The sequence below is a fragment of the Betta splendens genome, chromosome 5 (assembly GCF_900634795.4).
Source record: "Betta splendens chromosome 5, fBetSpl5.4, whole genome shotgun sequence".
NCBI lineage: Eukaryota > Metazoa > Chordata > Actinopteri > Anabantiformes > Osphronemidae > Betta > Betta splendens.
This window is the reverse complement of record NC_040885.2, coordinates 10,107,514-10,119,851: the sequence shown is the minus strand read 5'-3', so window position 1 is coordinate 10,119,851 and position 12,338 is coordinate 10,107,514. Positions and strand designations below refer to the sequence as shown.

The window sequence follows — 12,338 nt, the reverse complement described above, 5'->3', positions numbered from 1 at the left end:
TGTGCTGATTTTGGTAGCGTTACTTAGGCAGCTTTAACCAACAGGGTAATAATGGTGGTGCGGCACTACTACATGTAGTACGGTAATTGTACCGCCAGCCTTTGGCGGAAGGTCTGTGGAAATATCCGGCCCGTGTTGAACGAACACGGTTACACGGCAGCGAAAGTGGATGGACCATGGAGTGTGTAAGTTGTCTCTATAACTTTATATAAGTACGTTGGTACTTTTCTAACACCCACTTCACCTACGTTAACTAAACCAGCGAGACTTTCGGAGGCGTGCTAGCGATAGCTACAGTTATCCGTTAGCGCCTGACTAGCTAACAACTGGTCCAGCGTACAGTACTTCTGGGTACTAGCTGGGCTCTAACCAACATTGTAGAATAACCAGGGCACGAATTTAAATGTTTTTAAAGACGTTTTCGAGCCCAGCAACAGTGTAAACTCAAACCGAAACCAGGCAAATGTGGTTAATAAATCACTACAATAGATTTGGTGACGTGAGTGAACGGAGTCACCAAAAGTCACCTCGGTAATGTCAACATACTGGGACTGGCTGACAGAGCTGCAGCTCAGAGAACCGAAACCGGGCCGGTACCGGTGTAGGTCCGCTCTTCACACAACTACACTGGAGCCTGGAGCTTTTATCGTAACGGATGCTACCAGTTAGCTTTAGCTTAATTAGCAACGTTATAACATTTACTTGAGTGGGTTAAGTACAGTTTGAAGTTTGAGTGCTGAAAGAAATAGTAATTTAAGTACTGTAGCTGTAAATTACTATTACTATTAACTATTATACAATGTTTTGCTAGTAGCAATTACTCTGTTCCCTTAAGATGAAGCAATACTATAATCTGATTTCCTTAAGACTACTTAAGTAAAGTCCATGCATATTTCCCCAGTATATTAAGTAGTATAATATACTAAATATAATGCAGTAAATGCACTTTGTCAGTACCTCTAAACTTGGCAACTTTCTTTTGCTATAAATTAACTTAAATATGTAGTGTTTGTGTACTACTATGTTGCTTTCTAGTGTAACTAGATTTGTGAACATGCGTGTGTGCTAAGTTACTAGTCTAATTTTTACCCAACATTTTAGTGGAACAAATGATTAACGTTCCATTAATCACCTACTGCACCGATTCTGTGTTTCTGAGACAACACAGTTTAAACCAATCATAAATAAACAGCTCTTTCACAAATCCTTCATGGTGGGAACATCAGCTGAAGATGTTTTTTTTTTTTTTTTCAGATTCCGGCAACGATTGATGATTTCGAGGGCAAAAAGGACCCTGTCATAGAAAGTAGGTGACATGTATAATGGCACAAAGCTAATGGTGACCTTTCTATACAATGTCTTATGCAGTGTCTCTCCCTTCAGACCCCGACCAGAATGTGTACACCAAGTTTATGAAATCACACAGGTGTTATGACCTTGTACCTACCAGCTCCAAATTGGTAGTGTTTGATACATCACTTCAGGTAAAACTAAGGCCTTAATTGTAAAAGCAGTATTCTGTTTCTTAGTAGCAACATCAGACCAAAACCTTGCACATAATCATTTTTTCACAGGTGAAAAAGGCATTTTTTGCTCTTGTGTCCAACGGAGTAAGAGCTGCACCGTTGTGGGACAGTAAGAAGCAGTGCTTTGTGGGTAAGATATTTTGATCTGGCTATGTGTTTCTTTGAATAAGTCCAATTTTGGGCTGACCTAATGATCCCATTTCTGGTTTCCAGGTATGCTAACTATTACTGACTTCATTAACATTCTACATCGTTATTACAAGTCTCCATTGGTAAGTTACAGTCTTTGAAATTTATAATTTACTGTAACATAACATCCTACAAGAACTTAAAGTCTATGGTTATGTTGTCCCATATCAGGTTTTAATATTATTAAATGTATTCCTTTATTCCCTTTCATTAACTTCCAGGTCCAGATATATGAGTTGGAAGAACATAAGATTGAAACATGGAGAGGTGAGGATATTAAATTAATATGTAATATATCCTTGTGCCATTTACTGTAGTAATCATCCAGCTGGACTACTGTATGTGTTCTTGTTTGTAATAGAGCTGTACCTTCAAGACTCTTTCAAGCCCTTGGTTTGCATATCTCCCAATGCAAGGTGAGCTTTGTAGTGCTAGTTCAGTGGTAGTAAATAAGATTTGGGATATTTGTTTGTTTGCATTCAGTTACATTATGTTTGTTGCTAAGTTTTCATAAGTAACTCACACTAGAAACTATTATAATTCTAGCTTGTCGTGTGTGTCACAGTTTATATGATGCAGTATCATCACTGCTGAAGAACAAGATTCACAGACTGCCTGTAATCGACCCGCTGACCGGAAACACACTTTATATTCTCACACACAAGAGGATTCTCAAGTTTCTCAAGCTTTTTGTAAGTCATACACGCTTCTCTTCACGCTTTCGCTGTATTAAATGCTGTTAATTAGCTGCCAATGTTTTTTTCAGGGTTTCAGTCAGAAAGCTAGTGAAGCCGTTTAAAGCAAAAATTAATGCCTCTACTGTTGCAGCGCCGTGTGCACAATCTTGTATTGTTGTTTATAGATATCAGAGATGCCAAAGCCCTCGTTCTTACGTCATACCTTAGAGGAACTGAAGATTGGAACGTTCAAGAACATAGCGGTGGTCCGTGCAGACACCCCGCTGTACACAGCACTGGGTATTTTTGTTGAGCAGCGAGTGTCCGCGCTCCCCGTTGTCGATGATAAGGGTATGAGGCCTGGTTGAAATGCAATACTTCATCAATAACCACAGACCACCTTAGTTATGTCATACAGATGTTTATGCACTGATGTTTCTCTCTCTTACAGGCCGAGTGGTGGACATCTACTCAAAATTTGATGTTATAGTAAGTTACCACCTGCCAGTATCTTCCTTTTATTGTTCTGTGTTTATTGTTTTGTGTTTGTTGGTTGTTTTTTATACACATATTGTAAAGGAGTTTTTAATTTTCACACTTGTGACATCACAGTTTGACAGAGTATTCATCTATCTGCGTTATAGAGAGATTAGAGTGTAACATTTTAATCTAAGGTTTGTATTTCTACAGAACCTGGCAGCAGAGAAAACCTACAACAACCTGGATGTGACTGTCACCAAAGCTCTACAGCACCGCTCTCAGTACTTTGAAGGGGTGCTGACATGCCACAGGCACGAGACCCTGGAGGCCATCATCAGCAGACTGGTGGAGGCCGAGGTGAGAGTTGACAGGCATCATGCGTCGCCAGGAGACCTTCTGTAATGGTCTTTTCTTGATGGAAAGAATGTGCCAGTAAATAGCATCTGAAATGTTCTTCCACATCTGAAGCTCTGTAAGAAACACCACTAGTATAACACCATTGCATAATACTGACACCATTCAACATTTTCTGAAGTCACCATAACCTCCCAGTCCCTGTCATCCTGTGCTCCTTGAAGAAATACGCTCCTGTCTTCATAGCCTTTTATCATGTGTATACCTTTACTGTTATGTCTTGTATCATAATCACTTCCTGTGCTTGTAGGGATCGTAATGCTATTGTCATCCTTTTTGTTTTTTCAGGTGCACAGGCTGGTCGTGGTGGATGAGCAAGATGTTGTGATAGGAATCGTTTCCCTTTCAGATATTCTGCAGGCACTAGTGCTTACTGATGGAGAATAGTAAGTACTATGGGTTATACAAACGTTTTTTTTCACATTTTTTGTGTTTAAAGTCAATTCTTAATGGTGATTTGACTCTTCTATTCAGAGGCACAGCTTGAGGAAGGAACACAAACAAACAGCAATGGGAGAAACAGTGCAGAAGGGAATGCATGTCATCCACATTTCTGTAACCTCATCTACTATTACTAAATTTTATTCAAGAGAACATAGAGTAGCTGCACAGGTTTATCCAAATTGCAAGTCATCTGAGAACCAAGTAAAAGCTATAAACCTCTGATGAGGAGCCAAAAGTATCATCATTCCCAGCCCTGTGGCTGTTATGTTTAGGATAAATCAGGACCACTAATTTTGCTTTAATTACAAAGGCATTTCTGATTATATAAGTTAATTGCCAGATAAAATTACACATCCGTTACCATACGCTGTTTGGTAGAAGCCCTTTTGTTGCTAAAGGCTGAAATACATGCGCACACTGAGCCTAAAGGTAACTGTGTAACTCTAGTGTGTGTTGAGTTCTAGTATTATGATGTAGCCTTTCTTAAATTATGTTGTTATTCATCAGTTAGTTTAATTATTTAAATACAGTTGGAGAATTGGTGTCAATTTTAGTTTTTTAGTTTGAACGGCTACTCTTTCAACTTGAACCAATATATTGATGGGATTATAGTTACTTATGTATTTATCTGTGTGTCATGCGGCTACGTTCTACCACTGTGCAGATTTTACAATTGTTTAGCGTCGTGTGGAACACTATATACTTTGAAGACGTTAGAGGTTGTCAAAGAACCTGCAGTGGTCACTCATTTAAAGATTTGATGAGCCTGAAACCATCTGATTGTGTACAACTGAACTGAGTGTTAATTTAACCCAACAGCCTACGTTTTAGTCTCCTAGGAACACCTCAGTGATGAAGGGTGTAAGACATTGATAAGTCTGCTGTTGGGGACGATTGTTGTGCTATTTTCTGTTTGAATGCACACATTGATCATTTTCAGTTTTGTCTGTGCCAGTTGTATCGTTGACGTGTATTTGACTGAAGACATATTTTTTTGTCTATTTGTTGGCCACATTTTGGGTTCTGGATTTGTTAAGGTTTAGTAAAATCTTAAAATTGTTTGTGTCTGAAATGTTGAATTTGGAAACAACATTCAAACTTACAATTTTAGTATTTACTTTGTTGAAGTCCAGTCAGTGAGGAACTTGAACAGTTGAACATCAGGTGTAGGGTTATTACTGGTTTTCTGTTAATTGAGTTTAGGGCTCTTTTTATTTAAATCACTGAATACCAGCATTTCCCTTCTATTTTCAAAGAGAACTGGCTGAGAGCAACTCACTTTGTTTTCTTGTGAAATGGAATATGTACAACTATATGTAAATGCAGTTTTTGTACTAACCTGCAATGAGAGTGTAATCTAAAGCAATAAATGTCCTTCGAGAGTTTGTTTTAAATATGATTCATGTTTACATTGTGCATCATACATTACTTCAGAGAGTGGAAATAGGCTTTAGACACTGATCCTGAAATAAAAACTGCTGGAGACAGTTAAGTTGACAGCAACAGTGGAGTGATGTTTATTTCACCCACCACTATCTCCTCCCATATGGATACATGGAGCAAGATAAAAAAAAACCCCTTACATTATGATTTTTATATAGTAAGGCAGATAATTAAACAAACATGCCCCTGTAGTGTTTAAATATTTGACATTCAACTTCCTATCAGAGACAGGACTGTGTCAAAAAACAGCATTAAGTCAAGTTCAGCTTTTCTGATCTTACAAATGTCCTGTAAGTCTCTCAATACAATATGGGTGTTTAATTCTGACCAGAACTAGTCAAACACATTTGTGAGACAGAACTGAGACATTTCAGTAGTATTTAGATTAAATATTTCTTCTCCCAGAGTTCCAAAAGGTCAGAATGTGCTGCAAGTCATAATTTGTGGGTAATTTGTGTAAACATTCTCATTTGTAGTTGAATGGGGACAAACAGAGGCCATGGACAGAGAGGGTTGAGACAATTTGGTTTCAACATTGTGAGGTCAGTAGTAGTGCACATGTGGCCTTATAGGCTTTCATAAGAGACTAACAGCATACACATAACATTGGAAAGACTAGACACACAAACAGTACCTGCTGAATTTACATACAACAACATTTCCTGAAAACATAAATGAAGACAGTGATTTCTGACAGCTTAAAATAAATCACATGATTGTGAAGCATTTCATGGTAATAGAAACGCTCAGGACTAGTAGAGCTAGAACACAAAGTCGGCAAATGCAGTGTTTGACAAAGACAGTGATGTTACTTTAGAGGTCGGAAAGTAGATTAGTACATGATTAAGTTTACAATTAACAAGATCATGACTGTTCTTCCACCAGATAAAAACCCAAAGGTACAAACAGCTAAATGATCAGTGTATTAGGATAAAAGTAAACACAGGTATCTCCTAAAAACCTAGTGTACTAGTCGTTTATACTTGGCCAAGGGGAATGCACCCTGTGGGAAAAACAACGTAGGATATATAAAAACAAACATATTAAAATATGTAAACAAAGCGGTATTTAGATTCCTGGTGTTAAAAGTTTTTAAAAGGTACATTTTCATCTTGTGTTGAATGTACAGTGCACATCAAATTAGCTTCTGCAGCTGGAGCTCGTGCACAGTCATGGCAGGTTATGCTGTATGGGTAGAATGAGAGGCAGCTATAAACACATCTACCAGAACTAAACCACACAGCTGTAGCAGAAACAGATGAATTATTATCACATCAGTTTGGGATGTGCCTCTGTGTTAAACGTGTAATCCAGGAAAACCTCCAGTGTCCCTGCACAAACACCATTATAATAAATGTAGTTGGTGAAATAATGGAGTATTAAAAAGGAGTTCAAACTCCCCTGCCCTTCAGCTTGCTCCCATGAAAAGACAATAAAAATGAATGTTATTCTAATATCAACTACCAAGTGACGTGATCAGAGAAGCTAAGGGTTAAAATGTTCACGAGTTATTTACGTTACATATCCTGCTACCGACTGCACACAACTACAAAAGGAATGCAGGGACCCTAACCCTAGTAGAACGTGTTAAGGGGAACCAAATGTTCAGGTAGGGTGGTGGTAGCAATGGACAACACAGGAAAGGTGTTCTCAGTAGTTTGGCTGGGTAAGCGAGGTAGGGTTTGTAAGAAATCAAGTGGCTTTAAAACTGGCAGGAGTGTCTATGGAGAAATATTTTACAAAGTGCCACTCTCCATTGTATCCTACTTCTTTCTCACACATGCTCTCTCTCTCTCGCTCTCTCTCTCTCACAGTCTTACAGAGTGTAATGGGATCCAGCTCAGGGCACTCTCAGTGCTCTGCTGACTCAACTCAGACTTTGATGTCTTCTTGAATGCTTAGCTGGGATAGAGTCTTCTTGATGCGCAGCGCTGTCAAGCGGGCAGCCCCATTAGCATACCAACACTCTCTCATTATTTTGCCCATGACCCGCAAAGCCTGGAACGACAGGAACAAACTGCATTAGCTTCAGCTGTTACAAATTTCTCTTATGTGCCTGCTACAGCATTCTGGCATTTCTGACTACGCCAGTTTAAACTACCAAGTTCAAACTATCACGACCCCATTAATCACTTTAAAGTAACAGTGTGCATGTGTATGTGTATACCTCGTAGCTCTGCCACCAATTTGGGATGTTGGGACGTAGTTTTTGGTCACACACCACCTTTCTCATCTCCTCTATGGAAGGATCTGAAGGTACCAGGTCACTATAGGGCAGCTGATACTCTTCATAGATACCTGATGACACAGCACTGAGCTCAGGTTAAAGGAAAACAAAAGCAATGGTCAAATATCCAGAGGGAAAACAAAATGAGGCTGACCTCCACTGTTACAGCGGCGTGCGATCTCCCAGTAGACCAGCCCTAACGCATAGATATCAGCACATTTGAAAGACTCAAAGTGTCTCATGTTGATAGTCTCATCTAGAACCTCTGGGGCCATGTATCTGTGGGACATGAAAACAGCCCTTGCTTGTAACCATACAAAATAAAGGGATCTTCTGGGAAAGGTGTCACATGTGAGAAAATGAAAGTTAGGTCAGGAGGTGTGTATGTTTAACACAAACCTCTTTGTTCCCACCCTCTGATTGGGGGCGATGTCGATTGTGTCTGCGGCAGAGTCGTGACGCACAGCCAGGCCCAGGTCAGCGATGGCACAGTTTAGGTTTTTCTTCACAAGGATGTTCTTGGACTTCAGGTCTCTGTGAGCAATGCCTGGCTTTCCTGTGAAGCCATAAATGCACATGACACCCTTAAAATATTCACATATAGCATATTTTTTTGTTTTAAGGAATTGATTGCAAACATGATCAGTCCAAAAAAAATTCATGCTATACATACAAACGCTATATAATACATCAGTGGTTGCTGTGCATAGGGAGTTTCATCTAAATTTCACCGTAGTGATTTTGCATTGTAATTATTACTTTGTATCATAGCCTACCTTGTGTTCCAAGTATCTCCATGTGCAGATGTGCCAGGCCGCTGGCAGCCGACAGGGCCAGTTTGATCATTCCTTCTGTAGTGACTGAGTAGTGGTTCAGGTAGTCAAACAGAGAACCGTGCTCATGGTAGTCAGACACCAGCCAAAGCTGGGTCCATGTGCCATTGTCTGAAAAATAGAGAAAAATGTTCAAGTAATGTACGTGACAATGATTATACATAAATAAAACACCAGCACAAGTAGTGAAAACATGTGTACCTTTGTTGTCAGCTGCTATAAAACCCAGGATGTTCTCATGGCGGAGCATGATAGTCTGGTAGATTTCAGCCTCACGGAACCAGGAGCGTTCTTCTCTAGATGAAAAGATCTTCACCGCCACATCGCCACCCCTCCAACGTCCTCGCCACACTTCCCCGAAGCGCCCCTTTCCTATGATCTCCTGAAGGACAATCGTTCTTGCCACCGTTCGCTGGACAAACAGAGGCAGGCCTGCTCAGAAAACATGAACAGAAAAAAAGTCCTCAGTGTCATGAACCTAAACATGCTGGTTGGCAAAGATTATGGCAGCTGCACCAAGCACTGACCGGAGCCTGAACCAGAGGTGGACAAGTCGTAAATGAGGTCCTGCAGGGTTTTGTCCTTAGCCAGGTAGAGGTGATCACAGGAGGGTCCTCCACCTCCAGCCTCTGCCTGTGGTTGTAGGCCCTCTGGTGGTACTGATACAGGAACAAACCCACCAACAGCAGCAGACACAGCAGGAATACTGGCCCCACAATGACAGCCACTAGTTCCACCATGCCCCATGTCCCATTTGGGCCGTAGCCTCCCCCTGGTCCTGATGGAGTTGTCACTAACAAGAGAAGGTGCCAGACATCAGACTTATGTCGCTGAGATGAACAGCCCCACGAGGGGTGAAATTAGAAAGCTAGTGGTTAAACAGACAAAACTGAAAGGCTTTTAAATGTAAAAAGTAGAAGCAAACAAACATGCTGTCAACGATCTGTTGCCCATATCTGGAGGACACGTATACTGATACTCGGCAGTGCTTCGTTTTTGTGAAGCTATCATTGAGTTTTTGTCTCCTGAACTCCTCTCGAGTTGAACATGTGTGTCAGACAAATGCGTTCTTTCTCAACTAGTCTTTAATTTTTTGTTGCAACCTTTTATTTAAAGGTTGCAACAAAACTCAACAAAATTGCAACAAAATTCACTGAAAACCCAATTTAAGTGACTAAACAGATATTTAGGTTGAAATGCAAATCTCAAACTCTAAAGGTCTGTTTTGGGTTCAATATGTCACATGAACAAGTTCAAAAAGGAAATTCTGAAAAGGGGAATTCTTAAAACAATATCACAGACGGCGTGTAAAAGTATGTACATACTGACAGCGTCTATGGTGTATTTGTGTCCACTTCAACTGTCAACACTTGGTACATGTAACACCAACACTGAATTGAAGTGATCCTATACAAGCATGTTGTTTGTCATTCAGTTCTCACCTGAAGGTATTTTCAGGTCAATGCTGTTGCAGTAGTCGGTGTAGCAGCAGTGGATGTTGAAAAAGCCCTCAGCACTGCGGCAGTAGAATGGCTGTCCAGGAGGCACAAGGTTATCCCGTGTGATGCAATTACGAATGAGTTGCTCTTGGCCGTCAATCACTGAAGTGGAGGCCATGCAGGCCCCATCTGTCTTACATCGGTAGCCATTCTTCTCACACTGGGCAGTGGTGCAGTTACACCAAAGAGCTGCAGAAACAAAAGTGAGTGATTCTTGTTATAAAATAAAAATAACAAAGTAATGGACAGAGCACATTATTTTGTTCTGAGTTCTACTAAATATTACAGCACGCAGATTCATGCACTGAAAAAGTCAGATGAATTTGAACTTTGCACAGAGAAACTAAGACTAGCAATAATGATGTTAGGAAGTAGAGGAAGTGTTAAAGGTGGAGGACCAGTTTAAGGATGGCAGGGGCTTTGGGAGGATGGGTGGAGAGTTTATGTGAGATCACGTAGGAGTAGAGATTAAAAGACCAGCTGTGACTGTTATTATGACAACAAGACACACTCCTGTGAAACTGAGTAATATTATTCAGAAACAGACATGATGGGAAAATCCAGTAATTCTGAAAAAGAAAGCAGACAAATTTCTACTGAAAAATGTTGATACTGTTTGGTGAATTCCACCAAAAGACACAAACATGTAGCAGCTACAGCAAATGGAGGAACTGTGCAGCTAATGTGTCTCATCTCTTGTGGTACTGACTCACACAACACCACCGCCTACATGGTAGACACTGGTGATCAAAAACCAGAAACAGGACGAGGACAAGGAAAATGAAGGAAGGTACATTTTGACTAAATACTAAAATGAGACAATTCAAACTTTGATGGGGGCAAATATATAATATGATTAGTCAGAAAGTTTAGAAATGGAAATTCCCAAAACATAATAAAATGCTCCAAGTTCAGAATAAAAACATTCAAGTTAAAATTGCACTGCAAGTGGCTCAAATAAAACCATTCAAAAGGGAAATGTGCAAAAAAAAGTTGTATCACCAGTGGAATTCAGGTTTATCTTTGTTTTCAGGCTCAACACAGAAGAGGTGACTGGTGTGTTTTTTTGCGTAGCAACACTTAGAGCAACAAGTTTATGACGCACATTTTCAAAATGCATGAAAAGAAAGAATTACAACATCGCAGCGTGGGCAGCACCGTCCTGTGCGTAAGATACAAAGGAATATACAGTAATGTCTGGCTCATCCTTCAACCTTCCTCTTTTCTTTACATCATTTTGTCTTGGAAATTACAACTATATAAGCCACATGCGTTGACGTCTGCAATATACAGGACAGAAGTTCCAATCATATACATACATGTGGCTTATATAGTTGTAATTTCCAGTGAAAATGAATGATGAAGAACTTTCTATAGTACAACAACTACTCCTGTTAACACAATTACATTAGACTCTCACAGGTTTTCAAGCCATTTAAAATCATAAGTAATCAAGCACTCCTAAATTTAGATACATATAAAATATTTACATTTTTTAAACCACCAACTTAAATCTTCCAGACTACATGAACGTTTCGTACTTCATGCATTAACATAATGTGGTATCATTATGGACCAAGCTACATGTGGCGGTCGCTTGTTGTCAAACGCTGCAGGGTGTTCAAGTTCAGCATTTATGTGTTTACAGCCAAGTGACTGACAGAGCTCACAGCCTATGCTAGCAGCTAACTAGCTAAAGAACAAGTGGAACTGGATAAACGTCGCGTTCTGTTACTTTTAAGCGAAATGTTTCAGAACGAAACAACGTGTTTGTGTATATATTTATAAGAGACGGCCTGGTTTCTCCAATAAATGTACCAGTTTAAACGCTCCTCCGGCGCGTTTAGCTGAAACAGCTAAGGTTAGCCGATGCTAGCGGCCACACGGCGCTTCGCCGCGATGCTGACGCGGACCTCGGCGTCTTCTAAACAAAACAAACACGGAGCCACTCACACTCGCAGGGTCCGAACAGGACGGCGTGGAGCAGCACGACGGCCAGCGACATCCGCAGGTTAGCCATGGTCAATGAGTTGACGGCTCATCGCATTCACCGCGTTTGGTAGTTGGCCCGAGATGTGGCGAGGCGTGATGGTGACAGCTCACCAGGACGGAGCACGGCTACTGCTCGCTCCACCGCCAGGAAGCAGCACATGCACGGGGGAGAGAGAGAGAGAGAGACAGAGGGAGAGAGAGAGAGAGAGAGAGAGAGAGAGTCCATCTGTGCATCTGTTCAACTAGGACTGTTTTCTCCCCGCGTCTGTAAACTCCTGCTGCAAATCCAGGTCCTCAGTCTTTAGATATTAAGACAAGATAAGATCATACACGTTTGCAGTGGAGGCCATTATCAAGACGCTTCCTCGTGGGTCAGTGCAGCGGGTTGCGGTGACTGGTTCTGCAGCGTGGACTGTGAGGAGGACGCTGCTGCAGCACGTTCAGCTCATCGCTCGCCTTTTCCCCGTCTTGCCTGTAGAGTTCTGTGCATTCCTCCATAACTTTCCAGACCGCCACAGACCCTCCACCGAAGCAGCCGTGCTGCACGATGCTACAGGCGGCGAGACGGTCTCCGTAGCTTTTCTAGACGCGTCACAGCTGTTGTGGGTGCTCGG

The 12,338-nt window shown here is 41.0% G+C and overlaps 2 protein-coding genes across 2 annotated transcripts; one reads left to right on the top strand and one right to left on the bottom strand.

Annotated features, from left to right (window-relative positions):
* The first annotated feature begins 36 nt into the window (after window positions 1-36).
* Window positions 37-5,112, top strand: prkag1 (protein kinase, AMP-activated, gamma 1 non-catalytic subunit). The gene is made up of 13 exons (XM_029152217.3): window positions 37-185; window positions 1,255-1,306; window positions 1,384-1,484; window positions 1,575-1,656; window positions 1,740-1,798; window positions 1,937-1,982; window positions 2,077-2,131; window positions 2,281-2,407; window positions 2,578-2,743; window positions 2,844-2,881; window positions 3,083-3,229; window positions 3,575-3,672; window positions 3,761-5,112. Coding segments are annotated over exons 1-13 (981 nt in total). The 5' UTR covers window positions 37-176; the 3' UTR covers window positions 3,762-5,112.
* Window positions 5,113-5,223: 111 nt separating this feature from the next.
* LOC114856334 (activin receptor type-1B-like) lies at window positions 5,224-12,301 on the bottom strand. Its single transcript, XM_029152214.3, is given in 10 exon segments — window positions 5,224-7,171; window positions 7,341-7,471; window positions 7,555-7,679; window positions 7,800-7,956; window positions 8,177-8,344; window positions 8,435-8,665; window positions 8,761-8,841; window positions 8,844-9,026; window positions 9,676-9,921; window positions 11,686-12,301. Coding segments are annotated over 10 exon segments (1,515 nt in total). The 5' UTR covers window positions 11,753-12,301; the 3' UTR covers window positions 5,224-7,045.
* Window positions 12,302-12,338: the final 37 nt, after the last annotated feature.